This window comes from Dama dama, chromosome 21, assembly GCF_033118175.1.
Source record: "Dama dama isolate Ldn47 chromosome 21, ASM3311817v1, whole genome shotgun sequence".
NCBI lineage: Eukaryota > Metazoa > Chordata > Mammalia > Artiodactyla > Cervidae > Dama > Dama dama.
The window spans coordinates 9,350,422-9,368,664 of record NC_083701.1 but is presented as its reverse complement, the minus strand read 5'-3'; the positions used below and the strand labels follow the sequence as shown (position 1 = coordinate 9,368,664).

The following is an 18,243-nucleotide window of genomic DNA, read 5'->3' as shown; positions in this document are numbered from 1 at the left end:
TGCTAGAAGGCAGGCAGGAAGGAGGAGGGATGAGGAGGGAGGGAGGATTGTGTTTCTTTCACGGCGGGCCTGGACTTGTGGCCCACCAAGTTGGGAACTTTGGCCTTTACCCCTGAAGATGAATTATGAAGCCATGCCTCCAGTTCTGCCTGGTGGCTCAGATGGTAAAGAATCTGCCTGCAATGCGGGAGACCTGGGTTTGATCCCTGGTTTGGGAAGATCCCCTGGAGAAGGGAACAGCTACCCACTCCAGTATTCTGGCCTAGAGAATCCCACGGACAGAGGAGCCTGGTGGGATGCAGTCCATGGGGTCTCAGAGAGTTGGACGTGACTGAGCGACTTTCACACACACTCATCCCCAGTTCTGCTCCCCTCAGCCTCCACAAGATTCTCACCCCACACTGGCCACACGAGTGTCCTCCAGGGGAACAGACGCAGGTGGAGGACCTCCTCGTGACCAGCAGAGAAAACAGGGTGGTGCTGCTTCCCTGAGTGCCTGTGGGTGGGGGCTAAGTGCCCACAGTGCTATAAAGGCTGCTTGGCCAGAGCCCTAAGGTGGGCAGCAGCTTCTGACCCTTCGTCCCTGGAAGGGCTCCCGAGATGGCCCTGGCCCTGTGGGTCTTCAGTCTGCTGGACTTAGTCGGCTTGGTGTCAGCCAACATCTTTGGTGAGTTCTGACCCTGTGGTCTCAGAGCGTCGGGTCGGGAGGGACCTCTCAGGCCAGCTCCTTGTTAGCCAGGATCTGCCCCAGGGCCTGGGAACATTTGTGACCTCATTTAATCCTCACACTGTCCCGAGGTCAGTTATGCACTCTCCTTTTCAGATGAAGAGACAGAAGGTCTGAGAAGTCACAGAGTTAGTGATCAGTGGAGAGGACACGGGAAACTAGATTTTCCTAATTGGATTCTAGTTCCCCTCACCCCACCCTGTTAGCAAATGTTGGTATTGACTATTTTTTTTTTTTTAATTATCTTCACAATCTCAAGTCCCAGGTTGACCATATGGGGTATTTGAGAAATAGTCAGCAGGTAGTGAAAAACACAAATTCCCCCATGGTATGAAATAGATCTGAGTTCTGCAGGTAGTGAAAAACACAAATCCACCCATGGTGTGAAATAGACCTGAGTTCTATTATAGCTGCGGCTCAGCCACTTAGCGTTGATTTTGGATAAAGTCTCAGCCCGTTTCCTCTCTGGGAAGGAAGCAGTTGTGACTGTGATTTCTGAATAAGCCCCTGCATGTTACATGCATTCTCCATCGAGGCCAGGAAGGTGCTCTGTCTGCAAGGAGTGCCTTGTTAAACTCAAGAACACCTCCTTTATGGTGTTCCCTGACCCAACCGTGGTCTTGGGGAACGCACAGTCCAAGGGTCCTCTGTGAATCCTTCTCTTGCCAGCGGTCTGATCCTGAACAGGTTACATTCCCAGCCGAGTCTCAGGGCCACCTGGGTAAGACGGTGACATCACCTCCCAGGGGGTCAGGGGAGTTAATGTCAAACTTGTGAGTAGCCGCAAAACTGTGACTTGGAATATACTTGCTGATGGTGCTAGAAATAAAACCCGGAAGAGCGTCTGTGTCTCCAGCGAGCCCGTCTCCATTACTGGAATCCAGGCCGCAGGTCCTCTCTCATGCGCAGCATCACTTCCTTTGTGCAGAGTACCAGGTGGACGCCCAGCCTCTCCGCCCGTGCGAGCTGCAGAGGGAGAGGGCTTTCCTGAAGCGAGAAGACTACGTCCCGCAGTGCGCCGAGGACGGCAGCTTCCAGTAAGGCCTCCTCCAGCCGCGCGGACCCAGGGGCCTTAAAATCCACCTTCTTCCTGTTCCTGCCCCCTGCCCTTTATGCTCCTCCTCAAAACTGACCTGTGGCCACTGTTGCTGCAGCGCTCCCCAGACCCGTCAACACTGAGTCGTCTGACCCTCGTGGCCCCTATCCATGCTTCCTTCCAGCCAGAACCAAAGCTGTCCCTTCCTTTCCTGACAAAACTTTTTACTGTAATTGTTTTAATAAGGGTGCACAAGGTGATGGTGATGGGGTGGTGGGATCTAATGACTGACGCTCCGATGCCCCCTCTCCTCCCTGCATTGAAAAGGTGCTTTCTCTAGTCATCCGTCACACTTCACACCTGTCTTTTTTCTAACTGAAATGAATTAAAGGGTGGAGGGAAGGAAAAGGAAGAAGGGTACCTGATTGTGGCTCCTATCCCCAGGACCATCCAGTGTGGGAAGGATGGGGCCTCCTGCTGGTGTGTGGACGCTGATGGCAGGGAAGTGCCTGGTAGCCAGCAGCCCGGGCGGCCTGTGGCCTGTAAGTAGGAAGGGGAGGAACTGCAGGGGGCAGCTCACACCCTGGATAGAGCCCTGGGCTCGGGTGCACCCAGGGCTAGTCTCCCTCTGGGCTGCGGATCGTCCTCTGAATTAGGCCCCACCTCCCACAGGACTGCTGTGAAAATCAATGGGACAGTCAAGTCATGTGTTCAGCAAGTAGCCTCTGACTTTCCCCTGTGCCAGGCCCCACGTCTGAGGCTAAGGATGCATCAGGGAAAAGACTTCAAAGTCCTCTGAAACCAGAAAGCGCCCTCTTGCTCAGGAGATGTTTTTCTCAACTGGGATGTTTCTAAGATTTGAGACTTAAGGCAAAAACTTTCTTGTTAAAATAATTGCTATGATGATTGGTCAAAGAAGCTCAGTTCCCTCTTTAAAGCGTGTCACAGTAAAGCTATAACAAGGGTCAGTTTAAGCTGCTCATCTTAAAATGGTGAGACTGAACTTCAAACCAGTTATCCTTTAAAAGAGCAAAGCTCTGTTGCAGCGCTGGTTTTGGGGGCCAGCACGCTGGCTTGGGGAGCAAGCTGACTCCCAGCAGTCCTGCTGAGTGACCTCTGCTGGGCGCCCCACTGTCACTGAACTCCAGTTCCTGGTCTGTAACATGAATACGGGATCTGCTGTAGGGGCAGCTCTGACGGTCGTGAGGGTTTAAATTGCACGTAAGACATCTGGCCCCCAGTAGGTACTGAGCAGGAGAAGCGATCACTAGTGTCACTAGTCCTCACGCACCTGAAGTAGGCTTGTTGTTCAGTCACTAAGTCGTGTCCACATCTTTGTGACCCTGTAGACTGCAGCATGCCAGGCTCCTCTGTCTTCTACTGTCTCCCGGAGTTTGCTCAAATTCATGTCCATTGAGTCAGTGACGCCATCTAACCTTGCTCTGCCATCCCTTTGTCTTTTTGCCCTCAGTCTTTCCCAGCATCAGAGTCTTTCCCATGAGTTGTATTTTAATTCTATAGAGAAGGCGAGTTGGGCACGGAGGGGTGAAGACTCCCCCAGGTCACAGGGTGTGCAGGAAATTTGTATTCAGACGAGATGTCAACAGCCGGCCTGTGCTCGCTTCACACCCCACCTCTGCAGCTGCAGGGCTCTGGGGTGTCCCATGGACTGAGGGGACGCGATGAAACCTGCCTTTCCCAGCTCGGCCTGCAGGATGCCAGAAGAAATCCTGGGATGTGGAGTTGGGCAGGCGGAACGCTGGCCCAGAGGCTGCTGCCAGCTCTCAGGCCTCCTTGGGTGGTGGGAAGGGCCGCCCTGCCTTCCCGCCCCTAGGGAGGGTGCGTGGTCCTCCGGGGCGCGGACCCCTATGCGGTCCCCCCGCCTGCTCTGACACCGCTCTTTGCCACCCCAGGTCTGTCGTTCTGCCAGCTGCAGAAGCAGCAGATTTTGCTCAGTAGCTACATCAACAGCACGGCCGCGTCCTACCTTCCCCAGTGTCAGGATTCGGGGGATTACTCGGCCGTGCAGTGCGACCTGCGGTGGGAGCAGTGCTGGTGTGTGGACGCGGACGGGATGGAGGTGTACGGCACCCGCCAGCGGGGGAGGCCGGCGCGGTGTAAGTGCCGCAAGCGTCGGGGCACCGGGGGAGGCGGAGGTCCTGGGCAGCCTCCCACACCTGACCGAAGCGGGGTGAGGGCTCCCCGAGGAAAGGCAGGGGGCCTGGCCTTCAGCACGAGAAGGAAGGCGTTTTAGGAAGCTTTCATCCCTTCTAGATGTTCCGCGCGGTGGACCGCAGTATTCACGGGCTGATCGTTAAGAAGTATAAGTAGGATTTCCGGGAGCGTCAGGCCTTAGTCCCTGTTTGGGATGTTCTCCTGTGTGTAGCAGGAACACAAGCATCTAGACTGCAGAAGCACAAACGCCTCCTCGTGTGGAAGAATCAGAAATTGTTTCCTAAACCTATGGACACCAAGGGGGAGAAGATGGGGGTGGTGGGATGAATTGGGAGGTTGGAACTGACACCCATACACTCTTGATATTATGTATAAAATAGACGAACGAACATCTACGAATAGTATAGTCAGCTCTACTCAATGCTCTGTGACCTATATGGGAAGGAAATCCCAAAAGGCGGGGGTGTATGCAAATATATGGAAATATATGCAAACATAGAGCTGATTGACTCTGCTGTACCGCAGAAACCAACATAACCTTGTAAAGCAGCCACACTCCAGTGAAGATCAGTGAAAAGTAAATTAGACTTAAACTGTTTCCTGGGAAACGTTTAGGTCCAAGGAGCTGCGAGATAAGAAACCGCCGTCTCCTGCACGGCGTGGGTGACAGGTCGCCACCCCAGTGTTCCCCAGACGGGGCCTTCAGGCCGGTGCAGTGCAAGTTCGTCAACACCACGGACATGATGATTTTCGACCTGGTCCACGGCTACAACAGGTAAGGGCCCTCAGGCGTGCGCAGCGCGGGCCACGCCTCCCGGTCTCCCGCCCAGGCGCCTGCTGTCTGCGGGGCTGGGCGCTGGCAAGCGTGTGTGCGACACACTCAGCCCATGCGAGCTGAGAGAGGCCTCGTGTTCACTTTCCCGAGACGGATGACTGAAGGCTCACGGCGTCTCCCACAAAGCAAGCTGGCAATAGCTATTCAATTAAAATACATGAACCCTCTGGCCCAGCCAGCCTACAGAGACGAAAACACCAAATGTGAAGATTCTGTATTAGGATGTACTAGAATGTCCACTGCACCATTGCCTTTTTTTTTTTTTTTTTTTTTTAAATTAAGGCCAAAAACTGGGAGCAGAGTGAGTGACAACCCAAGGTGAGTGTCTGGATAAAAGCATGCTTTGCTGTGGTTAGTCACTCAGTCGTATCCGACTCTTTGCGACCTCATAGACTACAGCCCGCCAGGCTCCTCTGTCCATGGGAGTCTCCAGGCAAGAGGTGGGTTGCCATGCCCTTCTCCAGGGGATCTTCCCAAAGCAGGGATTGAACCGAGGTCTCTGGCGTTGCAGGCAGATTCCTTCCCATTTGAGCCACCAGGGAAGCCCAAGAATACTGGAGTGGTTTAGCCTATCCCTTCTCCAAGAGGTCTTCCCAACCCAGGAATAGAACTGGAGTCTCCTGAATTACAGGTGGATTCTTTACTAGCTGAGATACGGGAAGCCACTGTAAATATTTCTGTAGCCCTTAAACAGAATGCACTCAGACTGTGTCTGTTGGTTTGGAGTGGGCACCTTACGATAATATCATGTGAGTTACAAGGTGCACGTAATATAAGAGGATTTAATTTTTAGAACACAGACAAGCAAACAGGTCCTAATTTTAAGTGCATATATATGATTATATGATGATGCTTGTGTCTGTATAGGATTAGCTTCCCTGGTATAGGATTAGGTGAGGACAGAGAATTACATGAATAAGCACATACTGGGTGGTTCTCACAGCCACGTTGAGGGTCAGGTTGCTGTGAAGGAGGAGGAGTCAGGAGAAGAGAATCAGCAGAAAAGGAAGAATGTGGACCACATTGATGCATTCTTATAAATGGCATGTATGTGTGCACCTATTAAGCTTAGTTAAGCTTAGAGATTTATATAACAAATATAAAAAAGGTATTTTTTTTAAATAGTTCTTGGCCCAAATAACTGGATGGCTTCTGATTATTTAATATGGTGACTTTATCAGTATACAGGGCTTGCACAGACTTCAGATATAATTAAACCACTGTGAGGGAAAATAAACAATAGTATTAATCTGTAAATACTGGTAGGAATTCTCTTAGAGAACCTGAGGCTTTATGTGTCTGGCTTTCAAAACCACCAGTTTCCTTCCTATGAGAGACAGAGGGAATTCCCATGGGCTGTGCCCAGAGGGGTCATGGATTGGCAGCCTGTGACCAGGTACTGTCCCAGAGACAAGTCTCATTTGAGCTGCACACTATTTAAAAAACTGAGAAATTTTAAATAGAATCCTGTGAACTTTCAGTTTGTGTAGGTAAAAATCGTCCAACATAGCAATTTTGTATGTTCAACCCAAGACACAAAATTTTGAATTTTTGATTCTAAAGAACAAGGGTGGGGACTGCATGCATTGTCCCAGGGCACCAAGAAACTGATTCTTTTTGGACCAAGTGCAACCCACCCCACCCCGCACTGTGGGTCTCTTCCTGTATGTGCCACACTCCTCCTGCTCCAACTGTTTGCATTACCTGTCTGGCCCCGTAGCGTTTGCTCTGTGACCCTCATTCTGACTCTGCCACTGCTGGCAAAGTGAACAGGTCATTTACTTCTGAGTCTCAGTGTTCCCATCTGTAAGGGCAACACCAGCTCGTTAGTCATGCGAAGATCTGCTGAGCCCTTGCCAATGAAACCACTGTGAAAATAGTAAATTATTATGCATTTGTAGGGAATCCATCACCAGCTTTTACAAATGTAGGTTACATTCCCCTACCCACCTCAGGCCTAGAAAATGTCTTGCCCATGTGCATTTTGGAATCTCCAAACGTCCTGATTTACTGATGCTCAGCAATACAAACCGATATGCGCTCAGTCCAAGTTCAATTGGACTGTGTACAGTGGAATTTGGGATCTTTTCATCTGCTTCAATATTTATAAAAATAACTGGAAAACGATGGTCTCTAGCACACAGTGGGGAATCTGAAGAAGAGAAATTGAGGAACCCACCCTAGGGAGCATAATTTGTGGGTTATAGACCTGTCTGGCTCCTTTTCAGTTCAGTTCAGTCGCTCTGTTTTGTCTGACTCGTGTGTGTGACCCCATGGATTGCAGCACGCCAGGCTTCCCTGTCCATCACCAACTCCCGGAGCTTGCTCAAACTCATGTCTGTCAAGTCAGTGATGCCATCCAACCATCTCATCCTCTGTCATCCTCTTCTCTTCCTGCCCTCAATCGTTCCCAACATCAGGTTGTCTTTTCTAGTGAGTCAGGTCTTCCCATCAAGTGGCCAAAGTATTGAAGTTTCAGCTTCAGCGTCAGTCCTTCCAACGAATATCCAGGATTGATTTCCTTGAGGATTGACTAGTTGGATCTCCTTGCAGTCTAAGGGACTCTCAAGAGTCTTCTCCAACACCACAGTTCAAAAGGATCAATTCTTCCGGTGCTCAGCTTTCTTTATAGTCCAACTCTCACATCCATACATGACTACTGGAAAAACCATAGCTTTGATTATGGGGACCTTTGTTGGCAGAGTAATGTCTCTGCTTTTTAATATACTGTCTAGGTTGGTCATAGGTTTTTTTCCAAGGAGCAAGCATCTTTTAATTTCATGGCTGCAATCACCATCTGCTGGGATTTTGGAGCCCAAGAAAATAAAGTCTGTCACTGTTTCCATTGTTTCCTCATCTATTTGCCATGAAGTGATGGGACCGGATGCCATGATCTTAGTTTTTTGAATGTTGAGTTTTAAGCCAGGCTTTTTCACTCTCCTCTTTCACTTTCATCAAGAGGCTTTTTAGCTCTTCTTCACTTTCTGCCATAAGGGTGGTATCATCTGCATATCTGAGGTTATTGATATTTCTCCCGGCAATCTTGATTCCAGCTTGTCCTTCATTCAGCCCAGCATTTTGCATGATGTACTCTGCATATAAGTTAAATAAGCAAGGTGACAATATACAGCCTTGATGTACTCCTTTCCCGATTTGGAACCAGTTCCATGTCCAGTTCTGTTGCTTCCCGATCTGCATACAGATTTCTCAGGAGGCAGATAAGGTGGTCTGGTATTCCCATCTCTTTACAAATTTTCCACAATTAGTTGTGATTGATCCACACAGTCAAAAGCTTTGGTGTAGTCAATAAAGCGGAAGTAGATTTTTTTTCTGGAACTCTCTTGTTTTTTCGATGATTCAACAGATTTTGGCAATTTTATCTCTGGTTTCTCTCACTTTTCTAAATCCAGCTTGAATATATGGAATTTCTCGGTTCACAAAATGTTGAAGCCTCGCTTGGAGAATTTTAAGCATTACTTTGCTAGCATATGACATGAATGCAATTGTGCGGTAGTTTGAATATTCTTTGGCATTGCCTTCCTTTGGGATTGGAATGAAAATTGACGTTTTCCAGTCCTGTGGCCACTGCTGAGTTTTCCAAATTTGCTGGCATATTGCATATACCTACAATTCTCAAAGAACTTGCAGGTGCCTGCTTGAGGCGCAATTCACAGCTTTGTCCACCAGAGGGCAGTCGAATTAAAAGCAAAAGTTCAGGACTAAGCGTCTGTTGTTAAAAGAACCAAAAAACGTTTACCCCTGAAACGGGAGCTTTTCTTTTATGTAAGCAAGCATGTCTCTGAGCGAATTCTGATTTAAGAAGGTCATGGGAAGGGTCAGGTAGTTAGTTACTGGAAGCCCAGCCATGCTCAGGAATTTTCTGATAAGCGGACCTGGGCAGTGCCAGCCCCAGCGTCTCCACTGGGCAAAGTGTCAGGAGCCCTGGAGGCTATGTGGAGAGTCTAGACACAGTACCCTGGATGGCTGTTCGATGAAAAAATGCCAGATGGCCAGTGATACTTGAATTTCAAATAAGCAAGGAGCAATTTTTCAGTTTCAGTGTGTCCCAAATATTGCATCAAGAATTTTAAAGCTGGTTGAGGGTTGGAGATATCTCGTGAACCAGCAGACTTGGATTTTAAAAAGAATGGATTGCAGTCAAGGAAGAGCAGAGTGGTTGCCTAGGGGTGACTCTATAAGTTTGGAGGCCACTATACTATTGCAGGTGAGAGGGGCTGTCAGCTTGAACCACAGCAGGTGATGGAGCAGGCGATGGTGAGATGGAGCGGGATTGATGAAGAAATATTGACTTGGGATTCATGGAGCTTGGGGAAGGAACAGATAAGAAGGGTGAGAGAGAGAAAAAGTCAAGGATGACTCCAAGGTCTGGTTTCTGGCTGGCTGGTAGAGGAAGAGTCTGGAAAGGAAAAGTCACAAATTTGCTTTTGAAATATTGAATCTGAAGAGACTTCTTTGGGAAATTCACATGCAGAAGTGGTGTAGGGCAGTTGACCTATTTCCATGGGGCCGCAAGGAGCCTGGAAGCCTCACTTGCCAACCTGTTTGTTGTGGGTTCTTGATGTGCTGGGTGATGATTTATGCTTGAACTTGACCACAGCATTTGCCCATTTGAAGCAGATCCTTTTCCCCTTGAAAAAAGCAGCTGCTAACTACACCCATTTGGCTGGTGAATTTAGGAAAAAAACCATGTCATGGTGGGGAGTAAGCTTTGCTAGTCCTTCTGCCCCTTTCCCCATCTTTCACAAGGCCCTCGCCTAACCACTGGCTAGGGAAGTGCGTTCTGGTTAAGTAACCCTGGTTAAGGCTTGATATGTCATCATCAAGCCTTAGTGATCCAAGGTACCAGTGACTCCATCAACTGGTCTTTTTATCAGCACTTGTTCTTAGTGACAGAGCTCATCCAACTCTTTCAAATGCACTGGGAACTCCTGCTACACAGATGACCCAATGAGAAGGAGCTGATGCATCTTAACATGCAGTAAAGGGGCCTGGTTACCTGAGCATGAGAGTGACTGTGTGCGGAAACCCTCATGGACTCATCATCGCCTGTTGCGCTCACTGGGCCCTCTGCAGGGGTCTGCAGTGCCCCGGGCATTGTGGGAGTTATCACAGCTCTTGATTTTGAGGAGGGATCTGCTGGTCTTCATCAGGGGCTGGATATCCAGAGGGACCAGCCATGAGAGGGGTGGGAGCATCTGACTGAGTAAGGGTGCTGGCTACCTGAGTCCAAGGGCATGAATCCTGCGGTGCAGGTGGGCAAGGCCAGACGCCTGCTTGGGACTGACGTTATATTTCACGGAGCCTTATCTGTGATTTCTTTAACTCGGTGTTGGCCACAACCTGAGCATAAATGCAGAAACGCCATCATGTCCCCCTCCACTACAGTTTTCCTTCCTGAGGACTCTTGGATCATCATCCTGAGATGCTGCTTTTCATTCAACAAAAGGGAAGCATCCTTTTCCTTTAAATGAAGGTCGAGGTGGGTCTTTGGGTTGAATTGGTGGAATGTGGGACTTGAGTGGTTTAAACTTCCCATGTCTCATGCTGGAAAGGCCTGCAGAACTTCGGGCCAGCCGGGAGCCCCATCACTGTCTGTTAGATGCCAGGAAACCCCAGGATCCAGCAGAGAGGGAAGAGTGTCGGAGCAGAGGACTGCTTCTCGGGAGATGGGGCAGGAACGGGGAGCAGCTGAGCAGTAACAGTTCGCTTGGTGGTGACAGCCTGGCTTTGAACTCCAGCTCCCACCACTACGTTAGATGGTGGCCAACATACCTCACTTCTTTAACCTCTAAAATGGGCACACGCAAAAAAATTACCACCTGGGTTTTAGGACAGCTAAGTGGATTAAATGAGTCAATGTTTATTAAACATTTTGCTGATTGTCTTTTACAGAGTAATGCTTAATTAAGGGAGGTGATTATCGTACTGTTTTAACATGTTTAGAATTGAATTTATCCCAGGTTCCAATGAAGGAACTTCTGTCATATTCCTCCAGTCAGTATGAGCAATTGGGCCACGTTTGTCTTTAGCTTCTATTATACAACTTACTAGAGCAGGAAATGGCAACCCACTCCAGTATTTTTGTCTCGGAAATTGCACGGACAGAGCAGTGTGGCGGGCTCCAGTCCGTGGGGTCTTGAAGAGTTGGACACGACTGAGCGACGCACACTCATACTCATGCAGCTCGCTGACTGTAACGTTCTTTTTAATTTAACCCATGTACGCATAATCACAGACCAACCATATGGAAAAAATCCACAATTCTACAGTATGTACATAGGTTTTGTTTTGTGTGTTCATTTCCTTTCAGATTAACTACTACATGTGCACCCTGTGTTGAGGTTCTGAAAAGTTCCTGGAAATATATTCCCTTCCAAGTCTGGTTCATTTGCATAGGAACAATTGTAGTGTATGCACATGCCATTTTGTAGTCTACCCTTTTTACATAATGTTATGCATGCATTCATTTAGGGGATTTACCATAATTCACTTTAAATTTTCATAGCTTTGGACATTAAGGTTGTCTTCAACACTTTCCTAGAATATATTACACAGCAATAGACCTTTCTGTGTAGAGAGCTGCTATTATACTTCTTCTAACTTATTGGTTGGGAATATACATTTCCAGATACAGGTGGAAACATACTATGCTTGTTTTCATAGTGCTATATGGAGCATAAAAACTAATTTCTCAGTGTTACATAGAGATAGCAACTCCTCTCTGGCTGCTATGTCATTGCACGTGGGTACAACTTTTTATCACCTGAGCATCATATTACTTCTAGGATGGGTAGCCCAGCCAATTAGTTTCTTGTAGCAATTGTCGGGCCAGGCTTGATTTTGGCGTCTTTTCCCTCGACTTATGGAAATGATGTATAGCCCTTGTTAGTGATGTCACAGTGATTTGGTGTTTTCTTCGACTATGGGACTGGGAAATGTCCTACATAAGAATTTCCTGTGGTGGAGCTGGCTTCTTTTCCAGCTCTTGAGAAGTCGTAAAGGGCTCTGAAGTCATGTGACCTCCCCAAATGAGATCATCTGCAATGTGTACCATATGTTTGTAAAGCACACTTGGCCCTTAGTCTCGAGAGTTCTATTCTAGTAAAGGAACTCTTTAATGCAATGCTGATTAACTGTTTTCTGCCTGATCCTATGAGACACCCGCTTGGGCATAAATTGGTCAAAGCCCACGAGTGAGAAAAACACTAATTGGTAGATGACAGTCAAGCACAGCTTCATTTTCACAGGTCCAGCCTCACTCTGGCCAGGGAAAGCCAATTCAGAAAAAAAGCACGTTTGCTGCAGGAAGCGTGGAGTGAACGGCATGAACACAGAGGCGGACGGTTCTTGTCCCCAGATAAGGTTGTTGCTGCTCTTGTTTTCCAGTTACCAAGTCATGTCTGACTCTTTGTGACCCCATGGACTGCAGCACGCCAGGCTCCTCTGTCCTCTCTTTTCCCCTGGAGTTTGCTCAAATTCAAGTCCATTGAGTCAGCGATGCCATCCAATCTCATCCTCAGATGGGATGAGGCCACATTAATTTACTTCTCCTGGAAGAGGTTGTGATGACTTGCCTTGTATGAGACGGTGACCATGAATCCCACTGTCTTGCAGGTTCCCAGATGCATTTGTGACTTTCAGTTCCTTCCGGAGCAGGTTTCCAGAGGTGTCTGGGTATTGTTACTGTGCCGATAGCCAAGGGCGGGAACTGGCTGAGACAGGTAAGCACGTTCCCCTGAGAGCCTCAGTGTCGCTCCCGGTAAAGCAGAAAGAGCAGCTGGGCTGTCCCGGATATGGGAGAGGACACAGCCTTCACAGGCCTCCAAGGGGGGTACTTTGAATACAGCTGCTGCTCATCCACGTGGCACCTTTGCTGGGAAGAGTTACCCCCATCAGCCCCCTCTGAGCAGATGCAGCTCCGAGCTTGGCGAGTGGTACCCAGGATGGATTTCCTTCCCTCACTCTCTCAGCTGTGCTCCCTTGTGCTGTGAACAACCTGTGCAACCACACAGAGCCACCCTGACTTTGGAAACCGTTAAAACCTTGTTCAGACGCAAAGCACAATGATGCCCGCTGGGGGCTCTAGCCTCTTTATATCTGTTTGCATGGTGGTGAGGTCAGGGCCTTCTTTCTGAATGAACCCATCCCTCCAAACGCTTGTTTTCTTGGCTCAGGTTTGGAGCTGTTACTTGATGAAATTTACGACACTGTTTTTGCCGGCCTGGACTTTGCTTCTACCTTCGCTGAGACCACTCTCTACCGGATATTGCAGAGACGGTTCCTAGCAGTGCAGCTAGTCATCTCTGGTAGATTCCGATGTGAGTACAAACTGGAGGCCGATGTGTTTCTGCTAGGAGGAAACCACTTGGTTTTCATGTCCCTGAAGTCTCCGTGGCGTGGGGATTGAATTGACTTTGACGTCTCAAAGCGGGCGTGGGGATTGAATTGACTTTATCAGCATCCAGAACTCATGCTGTAAACACACTAACCGCCCTGCCTTTCCTGCCTGGATCTCTTGTAGGCCCCACGAAATGTGAAGTGGAGCGGTTTGCAGCCACCAGCTTCCGCCACCCCTTTGTACCGAGCTGCCGCCCGGACGGGGAGTACCAGGTGGTACAGTGCCAGCGGGGAGGGCCGTGCTGGTGCGTGGACAGCCGCGGGCAGGAGCTCCCGGGGACGCGGCGGCGAGGGGAGCCTCCGTCCTGTGGTGGGTGTCCTCTCCAAGCCTCCTCCCTTGTTCTCATCAGGTCACGTTACTGTATCGGTCTCTCCAGACTGACCTTTCCAGAACACATTCATTCCATTGGCCCCCAGGGGTGGCCAAGTTCAACAGGATGGAAGCCCATCTATCATTATTAATTTCTAATATATTTCTCGTCCCGTGTCAGACATGGTTGCTTCCTCAGGGAGCTCAGAGAATAGTGGGAAAGGAGAGAATTAAGGGTGCGGGTGCCACAAGAGAAGTGTGTGCTGGTAGCTCTAGGAGCACAGGGCAGCAGGGGGTCAGTTCTATCTGTGCCTGTATGGCAGGGAGACATCCAGGAGGGCTTCATGGCAGAGGTGACGCTTGCTGACCACCTTCTAAACTAAAGATGTTTCCTGAAGGAAGAAAATAAAGAGAGGTGTTCACTAGAGTCAGAGCTGGGGAAGCAAAATTATAGGGACATAAATATGGATGGGGCCTGACTTAACAGTGGCTTGACTTACAATTTTTAGACTTCCTGACAGTGCAAACATGATACGTGTTCAGTAGAAATAGTGCTTTGAATCTTGAACATTTCCTGGCCTAGCGATATGTGGCATGAAGCTTTGTCATGATGCTGACCAGTGGCAGTGAGCCGCAGCTCCCACTCAGCCACACGATTGTACCCCATACACTCAGGACAGTTCTGTACCCAGACAGCTATTCCATTCTCCCCTTTCAGTACAGCTATTCAATAACTCCCTGGCAGTCCAGTGGTTAGGATTTGGCGCCCCACTGGGGCCCAGGTTCAATCCCTGCTTGGGCAACTAAGATCCCGCAAGTTGCATGTGTGGGACTCCCCCACCAAAAACTTGTGAGATATTTGAAACTTTATTACAAAATGGGCTTGGTGTTCAGATGATCTTACCCAGCTGTATGCTAATGTAAGTGTTCTGAGCAGGTTTAAGGTAGGTGGGGTTAAACTATGGTATTTAAGGAATTCAAAGCGTTTTTGACTTAATGATATTTTAAACTTATGATGAGTTTAACAGGAGGTCATTCCATCCTAGTCAAGGAGGATCTGTGATAGGCGTTGGTGTGCCAATGAACACGACGGAGGGACTTTCACATGTGCTAAGGAACACGGAATCTGCGAGAAGGATAGAGATAAAAAGCTTGCTGGAACCTGTTTGGGGTGTGTGTGTGTGTGTGTGTATGCGTGTGTGTGTGTGTGCATGGGAGCTCAGTCATGTCCGATTCTTGCGACCCCATGGACTATAGCCCACCAGGCTCCTCTGTCCATGGGATTTCCCAAACAAGAATACTGGAGTGAGTTGCCATTTCCTCTCCCAGGGGATCTTCCCAACCCAGGATCGAACCTAATTCTCCTGCATTAGGAAGGCGGATTCTTTACCACTGAGACACCTGGGAAGCTCCTGTTTTGGGTGGGGACTCTGAAAAGCAGGGGTCATGAGGTCTTTCATATCAAGCAGAGCCTTGGGGGCTTCGTCCGCCAGCTTTCAGAGAAGCTGTTGAGGGCTTTGAAGCTGGAGAGTGCCCTGTGTGGGTTGTGTGGAAAGGCAGCCCAGGCATTTTGGAGGAGAGATTGAACAGGAGCGTCAGGCTGCAGGCAGTAGGCATTTAAAGGTCATTGTGGTGTCCTAAGGAGAGATGAGTGGCCTATATAATTTTCCTGGGGTGACTGTAGCAAATTACCACCCATGGAATGGCTTAGAACAGCAGAAATGTATTCTCGAGCAGTTCTAAAGGCTGGACGTCTAAAATCAACGTGCCAGCAGGGCAGTACTTGCTCTGAAGGCTTCAGGAGAAAATCCTTGTTTCTTCCTTGTTGTGGTAGTCACCAACAGTCTTTTTTGTTTTTGTTTTTTTAGCCAGAAACTTAGTTGTTTTATTTTCTTTTTTGAAAAAGTTTTTATTTGAGTGTAGTTGATTTACAATGCTGTGTTAGTTTCAAGTGTACAGAAAAGTGAATCATTTATGCATATACCTTCTCTTTTTTAGATTATTTTCCCATATAGGTCACTACAGAGTATTGAGGATGGTTCCCTGTGCTATACAGTGCGTCCTTATTATCCATTTTATATATAGTAGTGTGTATATGTCAGGCTTCCCCGGTGGCTCAGTGGGTTAAGAATCTGCCTGCAAAGCAGGAGAGCAGGGTTCGATCCCTGGGTTGGGAAGATGCCCTGGAGGAGGAGGAAATCGCAACCCACTCCATTATTCCTGCCTGGGGAGTCCTATGGACAGAGGAGCCTGGTGGCCATCGTCCACGGGGCTGCAAGGGTTGGACAGGACTCAGTGACGAAACCACGAGCCGCGTATGTGTCCATCCTAGTCTCACAATTTATCCTTCTGCAGCACCTCCTATCCTCTAGTGACCTTAAATTTGTTTTCTATATCTGTAACTCTTTTTATTTCTGCTTTGTAGGTAAGTTCATTTGAACCCATTTTTAGATTTCACCTATAAACAATATGTGATATTTGTCCTCCTCTGTCTGACTTACTTCACTCAATATGGCCCTCTCTAGTTGGTCATACTCTAGTTCCTCCATGTGACTGCAAGTAGCATTATTTTGTTCTTTTTTACACCAACAATCTTTGGCCTTCCTTGGCTTGTGACTGCAGAGCTCCACACTCTGCCTCTGTCGTCACACGGCTGTCTGCCTTGTTTGTCTGCCTCTGTGTCTCCTCCTCTTGAAATAACACCAGTCATAAAGGATTAAGAGCCACTTTAGTATGGACTTCCCAGGTGGCGCTGGTGGTAAAGAATCCACCCACCAAAGCAGGAGATGCAGGAGACGCAAGAAACATAGGTTTGATCCCTGGATCAGGAAGATCCCCTGGAGAAGGGAATGGGAACCCACTCCAGTATTCTTGCCTGGAAAATCCCATGGACAGAGGAGCCTGGTGGGCTACAGTACCTGTGGTTGAAAAGAGTCGGATACTACTGAGTGACTGAGCATGCTGCCTTACCCTAGTGTGACCCCATGTTAACTAATTACACCTACAATGGCCCTACATCCATAGAAGATCACATTCCGAGGTTCCAGGAAGGATGTGAATTCTAGGGAGACACTATTCAGCCCAGGACAGGAAGCAATACTGAAGCAGACGCAGTGGGCTGGGGAGAAGTGTGTGAACTTGAGACAGGTGGCCAGGCATTACATCAGACTCTGTTCCTCCTTACAGTGAGACCCTGAGGGGTGTTAGCGGTAGAGCAGGAGGAGTCCAGGAGCACTCATAGGCTCCCACTTGGGGTGAGCTGGATGGCCTCAGCAAGATGTGAGACAGTGAAGGAGGAGGACAGTCTTTTCCGAGCCTCAAAATAGACATGTGCTGACATTCTTTCAGTAACTTCCTGGGAAACCATTTGATTTCTCCAACTTAACATGTTGAGTTCTTGGTACTGTGTTGGGTAGCATCCTATTGGCTAAGTGTGAAGATGTAGAAAAAGAACGTAAAGCTCTGCCTTGAAGGTAGCCTTTACAATTACACTCTGGTTCTGTTAGAGCCCAGAGAACATTGTACCCTAATTCCAGGTGAAAATGAAGAACTTTGGTCTTCCACATTAAAACCAAAAGGACTTCCAAATACATAGATCATATTTATATATATTCTACTTTTTCCATCAGATGTATCAGTCTCATTACCATGGAAACAAGTGCCACAAGAAACCAATATCTGATTTTTTCTTTGCCTTGGTAACACTACATAACAAATGAATGGACAGGGTGTGCTCTTAATTTGGAGAGGGAGTAAGCAGAGACGTGCGCCTGGTTTCTCCCCTGCCTTCCTGTAATACCCATCAGAGGAAGCCCTGGCCTTGTGGACGGATGTGTCACGTGCTCAGATGTTGCCAGTCTCTCTCGCTCTCTCTGACCGCATGCCCCAGCTCTTACTCTGTTGCCTGGTTACAGAGTGAAATTGGCTGACTTTCTTTTTGGCGCCCGTGTGAACTGAGGGGAATGAATTATTTTGAAAAGTTGGGGGTGGGGTGAGTTGAAAAGAACTTCTAAGATTTATGGTTTTATGGAGAAAAATGGAGTTTTCTCCCTTCCACCTATGTGACTGAGATGGTCAGAGTTTGAATTTTAAAACTTTTTTTTCTGAATATGATGACAGTCCAGTTGGGATATTCAGACAGAATGACCTGACCAGGCATGGAGTTGATTACTAATTAAAAATTTCGAGGAAAGTTCAAGAAGTCTGGAAGACTGTGCTAAGTGTGTTTGCTCAGCGGCCAAATCATGTTGTGGGAAACACCATGATTCCTGTAATGTTGTTTAGTTGCTTGGTTGTGTCTGACTCTGTGACCTCAAGGACTGTAGCCCGCCAGGCTCCTCGGTCCATGGGATTTCCCAGCCGGGAATGCTGGAGTGGGTTGCTATTTCTTTTTCCAGGTGATCTTTCTGTCCCAGGGGTTGAGCCCGAGTATCTTGAATTGGCAGGCAGGTTCTTTATCTCTGAGCCACGAGGGAAGCTCAGTTCCTCTAATATTGCATATTAAAACATAGGAAAATGTTTCTTCTTATGGAAAATACCAATAGCATTTAAAATATGGTTTTTAACCTCAAATAGATGATAAACTAGTTAGCCTAGATCAGATGATCCCCACGGAGGAATAGACAGCCTGTTGAAGAGCATTATAATGAAGTGTTAAAAAGGCCATTGAGGGTTCTGATAGGAGAACCCTGGAAAACAACATTCCATTAAAAACAAACAGGAATTTGTTGGTGCAGGAGTTT

General features: G+C 48.1%; 1 protein-coding gene across 1 annotated transcript in view; it reads left to right on the top strand.

The window, feature by feature from the left end:
• Nucleotides 1-600: 600 nt before the first annotated feature.
• The window catches only part of TG (thyroglobulin), a 237,245-nt gene continuing 219,602 nt past the window's right edge, over nt 601-18,243 (top strand). Inside the window, exons 1-8 of the mRNA XM_061123155.1 lie at nt 601-667; nt 1,656-1,764; nt 2,208-2,305; nt 3,677-3,880; nt 4,554-4,713; nt 12,409-12,515; nt 12,969-13,112; nt 13,316-13,501. Coding sequence (XP_060979138.1) covers nt 601-667; nt 1,656-1,764; nt 2,208-2,305; nt 3,677-3,880; nt 4,554-4,713; nt 12,409-12,515; nt 12,969-13,112; nt 13,316-13,501 — 1,075 coding nt within the window. The remainder of the gene's footprint in view (nt 668-1,655; nt 1,765-2,207; nt 2,306-3,676; nt 3,881-4,553; nt 4,714-12,408; nt 12,516-12,968; nt 13,113-13,315; nt 13,502-18,243) is intronic.